At 29.3% G+C, this 13,221-nt stretch overlaps 1 protein-coding gene across 1 annotated transcript; it reads left to right on the forward strand.

Annotated features, from left to right (window-relative positions):
• The first annotated feature begins 3,215 nt into the window (after positions 1 to 3,215).
• Positions 3,216 to 9,387, forward strand: LOC122586642 (phosphate transporter PHO1 homolog 9-like). Its single transcript, XM_043758626.1, has 11 exons — positions 3,216 to 3,747; positions 6,551 to 6,722; positions 6,812 to 6,860; positions 6,939 to 7,010; positions 7,097 to 7,226; positions 7,321 to 7,700; positions 7,802 to 7,951; positions 8,045 to 8,197; positions 8,288 to 8,566; positions 8,911 to 9,050; positions 9,144 to 9,387. The coding sequence occupies exons 1-11, from the start codon at positions 3,216 to 3,218 to the stop codon at positions 9,238 to 9,240; spliced, it is 2,154 nt and encodes a 717-aa protein (XP_043614561.1). The 3' UTR covers positions 9,241 to 9,387.
• Positions 9,388 to 13,221: the final 3,834 nt, after the last annotated feature.

Here is a 13,221-nt window from a genome sequence, read left to right on the forward strand (position 1 = left end):
CTAGCTTACGCTTTGACCAGAGTAGCATGGGGCACGTGGAATCCCATGTGAATCAACAAGGACCACCTTGCAAGGCTAAATACTCCTGGGTGACCGATAGCGAAGTAGTACATATTTAGCTAAATGGATATCTGTGTTATGATACAAGCGTCAGTTTTGAAAAAAAAAAGATAATATTTTGCGCCCTCGGCTCTAAACAATCTTGTTTTTTTGAATATGAAGAAATAAAGAAGCCATTGCGATTGCCGGAAATACTAGGCCTACTAAAGGGACCAAAACAGAGGGAATATTTTCGGGTAATACATATATAGTAAATAGTAATAATAATAGTATATAGTATAGTAAAATATAGTAAAAGCCTCATAAAGTTGATCTTTTGAACCCGCTTCAAGTCACAATGATTAATCAATCAATCTTGGGGTAAATAGTCTCTAATACTTATGTTTACTTTTCTTTACTCTTGTACATAAGAAATGAGATTCAATCTTTTATATTATTTTTGAATAACTGGGAGGAAATAATGTTAGAATGATGGCTTACTCAAGTATCTGTCAATAATTCCACAAACACCTATCATGCAAATAACGTTTTCTCAAAGTTACTCCGTATATAACATCTAATTTAACTTAAAATCATAACAGGAGAAAAAAAAAAAAAAATGGCATTTGTATTTGGTGATAGTAGAGTACGCCGAATCTTCTTGTCTCTTTGGCATGTTAAATTAAATAAAAATATTCAAATTACAAACTTAGTTATCCATTTGAGATCATGACTTGATAAATTATGTGGTGTACTCTTTTTTGGTTTAAAAAGTTTGTAAGTTCTTTATTAAGGTTTTACTCATGAGGATCCACCACTAAATTAACATAACAGCTTCTTAATATTCATTCATTGAAGATATATCGAAAAGATCGAGTTTATAAATATAAACTATAGTCTATCGTCGATCTGTGTTTTCGCACGGATGTTATATCTGGGAAGAAAAAACATATCCCTAAATTCCAATGCATATACTTCTTTTTTATGAGGCATTTAGGCAGCCACATGCCCAATAGGTAACTACCGAAGAAAGTTGTAACGTCTCAGAGTCAGTATAATGAAAAGGAATCAAACTAAAAGAAATGATACAAGACAAACTGATTACAAATAAATATCTACAAACGTGTGTAGAGAAACAGAAAAAACAAAAAAATTAAAACTTAATTGGTTCATCTCACATGATAAGTCAATTTGTAAATATATGTTTATAATTAATTTGTCGTATTGAAACTAATAACTGGACTATTGTAAGTAGATATTAATATTGACTCTTCCAAACTCAAAACCCAAATGTATGATATAAAAAGAGAGGGAATGATTAATTTTTTTTTAATTTAAGCCTTTTAATTCATAAGATGATTATATGTGAAAAATCAAATGTTAAGATTAGAAATGAGATTAAATATAATCCACTTGTCATATTTATACGATTTTAGAAGAATTTTTAGATTAATATTTATAAAGATTAATCATTTTTCTAAAAAGCCTTTGTTGGAAGGACTCTTAGGACGGTTACTATTTATTTTATAAAAAGAATTAATTTAACTTACAAAAATATTCTATAAAATCAATACATTTGTTTTATGGAAAGGGCTTAAGGTTGTCATCAACATGCATAAAATTTGCCAATGACAGTCTTTAAGATTATCTTTTTAAGTGTATAAATAAATTAATATGTGAGGAATTTTTCAGTCTTTTTCTTAACATAGGCACCAAACCAAAAAATGCTTACCACATTTTTAAATGGGGTAAAATGCAAGACATATTAGTTTGCTTAAACAAATTAAACTAACATACTGAGCTCATTTTGCTTTCAGCCCAATATATTAAAACTCAGTTGACATTTACACATATTATATATAATAATCCATATAAAATTATAAAACACTCAGTTAAATATATATATCTGTCTATTATATAAATAAAAAAATTTGTGATGATATAAGATTTTTAAAAATTTTTGTCACATCTTTAAATTTTAATTATGACATCATGTTAATTTAAAATTCAAAATATTCGGCTTTTTTTTTTAATAATCCAACCTCCAAAATTGTTTTCTTCATGTCTTTCTCCTGCTGGGTCCCGATTCTTTGAATAAAATGGAAGCAACTCTATAATAATTGTGGTCTTCTTTTTCTTTTAAAGCTGCTGCTGCTCGCTACTTTTGCTTCCTGCATTTCATTGTATTCACCAAAGCATCACAATTAGCACCAAATTGCCATATTTTCCATATTACCTACAAAATGACTTATGTAAACAAATAAAGAACTAAAAACATATAAAATGAGCATAAACTGCATTCAAAAAATGAATATGTTACATATGTATAAAATGGCCAATATTAACTTCTTTCCTTAAATATCATTAATATAGAATTTTATTAAATGCTCACAATATTATGTAAGATTTTAATCATCTTAATAAACTATGGTGTCTTTTAGAATAGATTTTACTTTTTCATTTTTACCACCCGTATATGTTTTAACGTGTGTCCACAACTATACAAGTTTTGTTTCCGTTTAGTTTCGTTATCTAATTACATAATAACTTATCACACTTTTTTTAAACTTATTTAACGTTGTTATTATAAATTTTAACATGACAACATATTTTAAACCTAACCGGATATAATTTAGTTTATTTGTAAAACGTTTATAAGTTAACCCTGGTTGAACCCGAGGTGTAGCTACTTAAAAAGAAAATTAATGAAGATGACTCGATCCACAAACTCAATTTGCTTCCGTCTGTTTAGGAGCATATATATAAAATAAACTGACCTACCAACATACGAAAATCAAAGAAAACAAACAGATATTTAAGTTTGTCCAGTAAAAGAAAAAAAAAATAAGCAAACAATTTCATTGGAGATGAACCTTAGAAATGGCATAATTAAATTATGCTACATCAACCCACAAGCAGATTTGGAGTTTGGTCGTCTTGGGTCAATGAATATTCTTTTTTTTTAAGAATTTAAAACATCAATTAGTGGGATCGGATGTTGATGTGGATAGTTTAGGTCCATGCATGGAATCCTTTTTTATTTTGTTTATTTTATAATTAAAACAACGATGGGATCGATCATTGATGTTGATAGACAGGATGGTCCCATACTCCCATATTATTTCCCATCTATTTGAAGTTAACAATCAATGCAAAATTTTGATATCAGAATAATAATGAAGTTTGGAAAAGAGTTTGCATCACAAATGGTGCCAGAATGGCAAGAAGCATACATGAACTACAACTATCTCAAGACACTTTTAAAACAAATCTTGAAAAGTCGACAGAAGATGTTGAATAAGTTGAAGTCGAGATTGAAAGAGTCTTCTTTGAGGAGAAAGAAGTCTCTTTTTAGAACATTTAGTGGTCTAACTAGTCATACAAATAGCAAAAAAAATGATATGCAAGTTGTTGATGATGATCAAGTGATTATAATTAGTGCAATGCAACAAGCGGATGAAGAACAAGGCAAACAATATCTGCCTTGCCAGACTAGTTTTTTTAAGTTGTCGGAAGAAGGGGGCGACTTGGAGAGTAATTTCTTTGCATGCCTTGATAATGAGTTCAATAAAGTTGTGAACTTTTATACAACAGAAGTCAAAAAAGTGGTCAAGCATGCTGAGGATTTAAATAAAGAAATGGAGAATCTCATTGCCCTTCGAATCAAAGTGCATAATGTCTCTTCCTCCACCATTGAAACAAATACAGGTATGGGTATTAACTTGGATAAATGTTTGTCAATGTATTTAAGTGCTTTCTAAAGTTTAATGCAAATGTATTCTACTAATTAATAACGTTTATTTTTTACTTTTTCATCTTATTTTTTAAATTTATTTTCGTTTTATTACTATGAGATGGGTAATTTATAAATATTGACTAATTTAGTTTATTGTGTTATTAATTTGGAATTATATGATCAGAAGTGTTCAAAGTTTTGATTTCAATATTTTGGATTGTGAATTTCAATATCCAAAATTTTGGATATCCAAAATTTTGGATTGTGAATTTCAATATCCGAATACATATATAATTGAAATTTTTGGATATCTGAAATTAGATATCTGAACTTTTAAAACTATTTATTTTCGGATATTGAATATAGATTTTTTGGATAATAAAAAAAAATTGAATTTTTCGTTTTATATTTTAAAATTTATTTTTAATTTATTACCTGAGATGGGTAAATTTATAAATATTGACTAATTTAGGTTATTATGTTATTATTAAGTTGGTCAGTTGGAATTATATGATTAGGGGTGTTCAAAGTCCGATATGTAAAGTTTTTGATATCCGAATTTTGGATATCCAAAATTTTCGTATTGTGGATTTCAATATCCGAATACGTATCAGAAATTTTCAGATATTTGAAATCAGATATATGAACTTTTCAAAAAATAATTTTCTATTTTTTTTACATTATAACTAAATGCCCCTATTTTGTAAACGAGTATAAAAAAATTAGATGTTAGGGGTTTTTACAAAAGGTTGGTTTTAGACAAACTCACCTCACTTCTCTTTCTATAATTATATCTTTAAAATATACTAAAGGAGAACTTTTATATAGCAATATGAAGTAATCAATACTATCCATTAAATTTCTATCTTTATTCTCCACCATTAGATCTAATTGCTTACATCATCTTTGACTAATTTTTTTAAAAAAAAGATGATATTCCCCCTCCAACTTTAGATAATTTGCTTAAACTAAAACACAAAATTGATTACACATATTTATCTGTGTAATTTTTATTTATCAATTTTTTTTCCAGAATAATAATATCCATCTGTTTGTATTCTTAACAACTCGATAATCGTTCTTTTTCTTAAGCCTTTTCAGTCGTGAGCTCGTGTCACAAAGATATATTCACATATGATAATCTTTATAACTTGGGGATTGATATTCTAAAATAATATAGTTTATCTATGATGATTTGGAATTTGTCATTAGAATCGTGATTTCGTGTTATATACAAATTTCGTATATATGTTACCTGGTTTAATTTGCTCTGATGATTGACAGGTATATATTTACTTTCTAATACTAAAATACAAGATATTTATAAACTTTTTTATAACTATGTTATATATATATATATACTTGAAGGTAATCAAAGGAAAAATAAAATGATGGATTTTTAGTTTTTTCAAAGCAAATGAAGATGTCGAAAGATATTTATATTTTATTCTTCCAAGTTTTTATACTTTTAATGTTTTTTTCCATTATGTCAGTCTTTTATATGTATAAATATACTCTTTTATATGGTTCATACGCGTTTCACGTAGGTGATAATCTAGTTATGATACCAGATCAAATGCGTCCAACAGATGATTTGATAACATTTATGGATGATATCTTTATAATGTTAGAATACCTATTTTTTTTTAAATAAGTGATTTTCACAAGAAAGTATAACAAATAACTTAGGCAAGAGAAGGTTGTCCAAATATCAACATCAAACTTATTAGCATTTAAACATTCAAATGCTTGTGTGTAATAATATTAAAAGAAAATTATCACAAAATGACAAATAAACAGATATGTATTTAAACATTCAAATGCTTATTTGTCGATATATTAAAAAAAATTACCACAAAACTACAAATAAGCTTAAATATGAGATGTCAAGTAAGGAGATAATCATATTAGATTTAAAATATATTCATTTAAGTTTGACGTTTTACGAATCAAATTTGAATAAATAACGACCAGACTTGACTCATTTACACCCATGGCCGGCGTAGATGGTGGCCGAAGTGGCCGACCGGCTGAGGCCCGAATTTTAAAGGGTCCGATTTTTTTTATTTTTAATGTTATATATGCTAAAAGTTATGTATTCGTATATGTAATTAACTATGTCCATTATAAATTTTAACAATATCTAACATTAAAGCATATAATTTAACCCGCATATAAAAGCTACTTACATACTTTTGTAGATAGAAAAAAGTTTATTCAATACGTTATCTCAAAAATGGACTATCAAGCCGTCATCACATTGTCATTTAATTGTCTACTTTTTTTTGACAACGTAAGTAGTCATTTTTCTCATTTATTGTAAACATTACATGCATATATATTAGGAGGAATAGGAAATATTTTGTTGTCATGTACCTAAGCTTATATATAAAATCACACATTTAATTTTTTTTAATTTATAAAAACATTGAGCCCAATCATTTATTCATTATATAAAAAATATTTAAAAAATTTATAATGTCATGTGTTTTCCTAAGTTTAAGGTTCATGACAATCACATATTCACTTTTCATTTTGTTGCTTATCATTTAAGCATAATCTTAGATTGTTAATTTTAAAATCCAGATTTAATTATTAAATTATAAAATCATCTCACAAATTAATTTTTGATTGTTAGTTTATTTAATATAATTTGTTACACTTAGTTTAGGATTTTTTTTTTTTCTCGGACTAAGTCCATAAATCGTAGTATTTACAGTTTACACCCCTAATCAATAATAGACGTATATAACATTACTCTTCTATAAAATGAAGGCTCAAATTCATTGGAGGTAATTCAAGAATCTACAATCAACGCTAAACCAGAAACGACACCCATGTCCACCGTGAATAATTACAACAAAAATGAACTCAAAGATAAACAACAGAAGTTGAAGAAGGCTTTTATTGAGTTCCACGTGAACCTTCGTTATCTAAAGAAGTACAGGTATGTCGTTCATTTTTCAGTATCTAAAGAAGTACAGGCTTTTATTGGTTTTTATATCTGAATTGTATCTTGCTTTTAAATCCGGCCAGCACCATGAACAAACTCGCCTTCTCCAAGATAATGAAAAAGTACGATAAGGTAATTAGAAGCGCTTCATTTCTTGTCCATGTCTCGACCTCCAAGCGTTCACTTGCTTACTTAGAATTCCTAGTGCAGATCACGTCAAGAAATGCAGCGGTTACATACTTACAGATGGTTGAAGATTCTTACTTAAGCCAATCTGATGAGGTAAATTGTTATGTATATGGTATGTATGTATCAAATGGTAAATTACATTTGTGCGTGACACTTGACCAAAACTTTATTTCCTGCAGGTTGCTAAGCTCATAACAAGAGTTGAGGCAACATTCATAAAACACTTCTCGAACCAAAATCGTGATCAAGGAATGAAAATCTTAAGGCCAAAATCTAAACGAGAAAAGCATCGGGTTACATTTTTTGTTGGTAATTAAGTTATTAGCATTGGCCAACAAGTTAATTATATAACGCAAGGCAAGTGTGGTACCACACTCACCAATGCAATTTTATCGTGCTGCAGGTTGCTACTTTGGATGCTCGTTAGCACTTATAGTCGCAATCATTCTAAGTATACGTAACAGAGATTTTCTCAAAAGTACAGAACAAATAAAGTACATGAATACCATGTTTCCATTATACAGCATGTTTGGATTTCTTGTGTTACATATGCTAATGTATGCTGGAAATGTTTACTTTTGGACACGTTATCGAGTCAACTACTCCTTCATATTTGGATGCAAACCGGGTACAGAACTGCGTTTTAATGAAGTTCTACTCATTAGTTCTGGTCTGTCAGTACTCATTCTTGCGGCTATGCTCGCAAACCTTGAAATGGACCTGGATCCAAACACTCAAACTTACAAAACAGTAACTGAATTACTCCCTCTAGGCTTACTCACTGTAAGTAGTACTTCTTTTGTGTGGTATATACGATTTACGAATTATATTCTATTATACATGACTTATTTTGCTTAAAACTTATCGTAAACTATGTCTTGCAGGCCATACTTTTGATAGCACTCTGTCCATTCAATATTTTCTATCGGGCATCCCGTTACTTCTTCTTGGTCCATTTATGGCATTGCATTTGTGCTCCTTTTTATGAGGTCACTCTCCCTGATTTTTTTCTGGCTGATCAGTTTACAAGCCAGGTGATATTAAAAAAACAGCTTAACAATGATATTATGATAGTAATTATTGATTAAGGAACTACAACACACTTACTATCTTTTTTATGGTTTCAGGTCCAGCTATTTAGGAGTTTGGAGTTCTATGCATGCTACTATGGCTGGGGGGATTTCAAAAGGAGGGATGCACAAGCTTGCATTGATAGCGGTATTTATGAAAACTTTTCAGTATGTATCGCTGTTGTCCCATATTGGATTCGGGCTCTACAGGTATATTGATCTACTTACGCATTTTCCAGTATATTAAAAGTGGTAACCAGGGATGATTGTTTTTCTAAACTTGCAAAATTATCTGTATAGTGCGTAAGACGCTACTTTGAAGGGAAAGATTCGACACAAGCTCTGAATGCACTTAAATACTTCTCTACCATTGTTGCTGTTGTTTCAAGGACACTCTATGATCAAAGGAAAGGAATGACCTTAAAAATACTTGCTGCATCTACCTCCGGAATCACAACGATTTTTGTTACCTACTGGGATCTATTTTTGGATTGGGGTCTGTTAGATAAAAGATCTAAGAATCCATGGTTAAGAGACAAACTCATTCTGCCTAACAGATCTATCTACTTCATAGCAATGGTAATTATAGTACACCCCGTTCCATTAAACTTGTCCACTTTTAAATTTCCAAAGTCAAACTTTACGAATTTTGACCATAAATTTTTTTATTTTTGTTATATAATAGTTGATGAAAGTTAAACCAATGAAACACACATCTAAAACACAATGAAATCATATAACTTTCATCAAATATTATATAACACAAACAAAAATATTTATGCTCAAATTCGTAAAGTTTGACTTTGAAAATTTAAAAGTGGACAAGAAGGCTTATCACTACATATTACATATACTGCCTTATTTAAGATGCAACTATTCTTATGAGGAAAAAATTGGATTTACTTTAAATAACATGCAAGCAGGTAGTGAATGTGATACTGAGACTTGCCTGGATGCAAACTGTACTAGATTTCACTGAAGCCCCTTTTCTCCATAGAAATGCTCTGATTGCAATAACTGCGAGTTTGGAGATTATTCGGCGTGGCATTTGGAACTTCTTCAGGTCTGTGTTCCATCCATCTTTGATTGCATACACTAAAAAATATTGTAGTATATTGAAAACATAATCTAACATTGTACATGGGTGATGGGTCAGGTTGGAGAATGAGCATTTGAACAACGTTGGAAAATACCGAGCTGTCAAGACAGTGCCATTACCTTTTAGCTACAAGGACGAAAACAAGGATGTGTAATTCAATTCGTTTATACATATTGGAACATTTTCAATTCATAATATGTCATTTTACATACTATTAATTATAAGGAGTACATATAGATTGAAACAAAAAATATACATATTTTAAAGGAATTTATCATGGAAAGATTAACGTATTTTCTCATTTGTACACAGTTGTCCATTATACTTTTTTATTGATGAGGTTTATCCACAAACTTTTTTTTTTGTACACGGTTGACCCATAGTTGACCGGTTTACCGATTATAGTCGGTTAGTGAAGTTGACACGGATTCAAAACGACAGGTTTAATCCCTAGATGGCTAATAATGTACTTTTCTTTTTATACATGGTTGGCCATTGAACTTTTTTAATTAATATGTATTACTAACAAACTCCTAATATTTATACATGGTTGACTCAAATCTTCAAAACTGGTTTTTTCTCATACTCAAATCTTCAAAAACTGTTTCTCTCTCTAAAAAGAAAACCCAGAAAAGTTTTAATTAAAAAAAAAATAAAAAGATTTTTCGAAAAAAAATTCCAACAGTTATATACAAGTTGTAGTAGAAAACGTTTGATTCAGAAATTTGTCTCATTTGGCTGACAATTAGGTAGATAATCAGAAATTTGTTAAACAAATTTAATAGTTGACTAATTCGGTATTTACATTACATTCTTAAGTCAGATAAAAAAAATATCTTATACACTCACCTTTGTAAGGCTGCAAGAATTCAAACATCTCGTCGGAAAAACTCAAAATCGATATTCTCTCTCATTTCTTTGAATTGAAACGCAAATTTGTACCAAAACACTCAATATTATAATGCGCACAAACCCTATCCAACAGAAATACGAATTACAATTTTCGAGTGACCGAGGGTTAGCGGTTGGAATTGTTTTTAGAAAAATCTTTTGTATTTTTTTTTTATTAAAATTTATGGATTTTCTTTTTAGAGAAAGAAGCAATTTTAAAATTTTGAGTATGAGTGGTAACCAGCTTTGAATATTTGGGACAACCATGTATAAATTTTAAGAGTTTGTTGGTAATACACATCAATAAAAAAAAAGTTCAATGGGCAACCATGTACAAAAGGAAAAGTACATTAGTCATTCAGTGATTAAATCTGTCGTTGTGAATCCATGTCAGCTTCATTAAACGTCCATGTGGTTGCCACATCATTAAAAAAGGGTGATTACCGGTAATATGGGTTAACTGTGTAAAAAAAAAAAAAGTTTGTGGGTAAACCTCATCAATAAAAAAAGTATAACGGGCAACCGTGTACAAATGAGAAAGTACGTTGGTCTTTCCGTGATTAATCTCTATTTAAAAGGTGTAAATTATTCATGTCTGGTTAGAGGTATAACATACATTGTCATATACGTGCAGTGTTGTAATAATATAAGAATATTTTTATTATAAATAACTATAAAAATACTCCAAAAATGTAAATTTCAATCATTACAATCTATAAATCTTGCAATTTTTATATCCAAAATATGTATAAATGCATTAAAACATTAATGTAAATAATTTTCATATTTGTTGCAAAGATACAAGATAGACTATAAGATGCAAGGTAAATACAATTATACAAATATAGCTCCAATAAATACAACAATCAAGAATTGTGATTTTGAATAATGTTGTTTTTGTTATAAAACTAAAGAAACAAAACAATAAAGAACACAAGAGATCTAGAGAGAATGGAGTTCAATATCATTAATATCATCACTACATTTGTTTATATGGATACAAGATGGAGTCTTCTCCACGAAACAAATCTCTCTAACATAACACAAAGATATTGTTACCATATATGGACATCCATCTAATACATTTGTTTCAAACTTTAAAACTTGTGTTTCTCAATTTAAAAGACACACACACACACACAAATGTTATCTTTTATAATATTAATAAAGTTTTAGTTTGGTCTTGTTTGTCTTATAATTCAAATGCTACTTTAACCGGTAAGCGAACGAATGTAAGTAAACATGAAAAGTGGTAGTTGTATGTTATATACTATATATAATCATTGATGCAAAGTACCATAGAAAGTATGCTAAAATGGTTACGATGGCCAAGGATGAACATATTTTTTAGTTAAGGATAACTATAGGACGTGTGACGATGATAAAAACACGACTGTCGTGTTTATAAACAAGCTATAATTACATTTTGTATATTTTTGTTTGATTATGTATGAAGTTTATAAGCTAGAAAAATAGGTTTTAAAGCTAAAAAGCTAAAATAAAAAATTGTCCGTCGGTAATCTGTCGCTATCACCGACGGATTACCTACGGAGATTATTATATTTTTTTAGTTTCAAACTTTAAAACTTGTGTTTCTCAATTTAAAAGACACACACACACAAATGTTTATCTTTTATAACATTAATAAACTTTTAGTTTGGTCTTGTTTGTCTTATAATTCAAATGCTACTTCAGCCGGTAATAATATAAGAATATTTTTATATGTGCAGTGTCATATACGTGTAGTGTTGTTTGTCTGTCTGAATGGTTAGAGATATAACATACATTGTCATATATGTGCAGTGTTGTAATAATATAAGAATATTTTTATTATAAATAACTATAAAAATACTCCAAAAATGTAAATTTCAATCATTACAATCTATAAATCTTGCAATTTTTATATCCAAAATATGTATAAATGCATTAATACATTAATGTAAATAATTTTCATATTTGTTGCAAAGATACAAGATAGACTATAAGATGCAAGGTAAATACAATTATACAAATACAACTCCAATAAATACAACAATCAAGAATTGTGATTTTGAATAATGTTGTTTTTGTTATAAAACTAAAGAAACAAAACAATAAAGAACACAAGAGATCTAGAGATAATGGAGTTCAATATCATTAATATCATCAATACATTTGTTTATATAGATACAAGATGAAGTCTTCTCCACGAAACAAATCTCTCTAACATAACACAAAGATATTGTTACCATATATGGACATCCATCTAATATCATCAATATTTATTCTTTTGATACGCTTGGGGATGTTGTCTCGTTAAAAACCTTGACAAGAAAACCCACTGGGACAAAACCTTGCTCAAGGGAAAAAGAGTGCAACGCGTATCTTCTCCCCCTCATGACCACGTCACTTAAAATACTTATCATTTCCAAACATATTTGATGTTTGACATATTAAGTGTCTGAATAGAATAAACCTCTTTGTCTCAATATCAGTGCTTCATTGACACTTTCAACCATAAATCTCTTTGTTTCAATATCAGTGCTTCATTGACACTTTTAACTCAACATTGTGATCATTATATAGAAAGTCAAAGGGGCATTACAATATCATTTGATCTCATAAACATGAACGTCATTTATCACTAAGATTCATAAACAAGACAAACCTTATCTTTTATTTCACATTCAGTTATTCAATCATCATTGGACACTCGCTTGGAGTCCATTAATATTCAAATCAACAAAATATATGAAACTTGTATCATATTTAGATCCGGATTTCTTTATAAGTTTCAAACATAATATTTTCTATTCTCGAGAACTTTTAACACGTGTTTCAAGCATTCCAAATCATCAGACATGCTTCATTCCTTTTATATACCTCATGGAATCTCAATATCAAATGAGCTCTATTCTTATTCTTTTAGACGCGAATCAAAATTTCTCATATTGTAGACTTTTAATTTAGTTGCTTCCACCATATAATTCATTCAATTTTTAAGTGCTTGGACTTCATGTCCCAAACTGCTAGCGTCTTTCCAATTTGGCCAATCATTTATATTTTAACATTTTATGTGCATGCATGCTTTCAAGATCCTCACATTATTCATACTCTTAGCACTATCATATTCAATTAATCTCGACGTCGCTTTCATTTATTTTTCGATTCTACAATTCTCTAGACATGTCACAATTCATTGAGATCTCATAACTTTCAGGTACCCGGGGTTTCTCAAAAACCTTCATGTCTAGTTTCTCATCAT

This window comes from Erigeron canadensis, chromosome 2 (assembly GCF_010389155.1).
Source record: "Erigeron canadensis isolate Cc75 chromosome 2, C_canadensis_v1, whole genome shotgun sequence".
NCBI lineage: Eukaryota > Viridiplantae > Streptophyta > Magnoliopsida > Asterales > Asteraceae > Erigeron > Erigeron canadensis.

Excerpts from the sequence above, each read along its gene's own strand:
- LOC122586642 (XM_043758626.1), top strand. The coding sequence starts at position 3,216 with ATGAAGTTTGGAAAAGAGTTTGCATCACAAATGGTGCCAGAATGGCAA. Across the intron at positions 6,723-6,811 it reads CGTTATCTAAAGAAGTACAG|CACCATGAACAAACTCGCCT; the intron begins GTATGTCGTTCA and ends AAATCCGGCCAG. Across the intron at positions 7,952-8,044 it reads CTGATCAGTTTACAAGCCAG|GTCCAGCTATTTAGGAGTTT; the intron begins GTGATATTAAAA and ends TTATGGTTTCAG.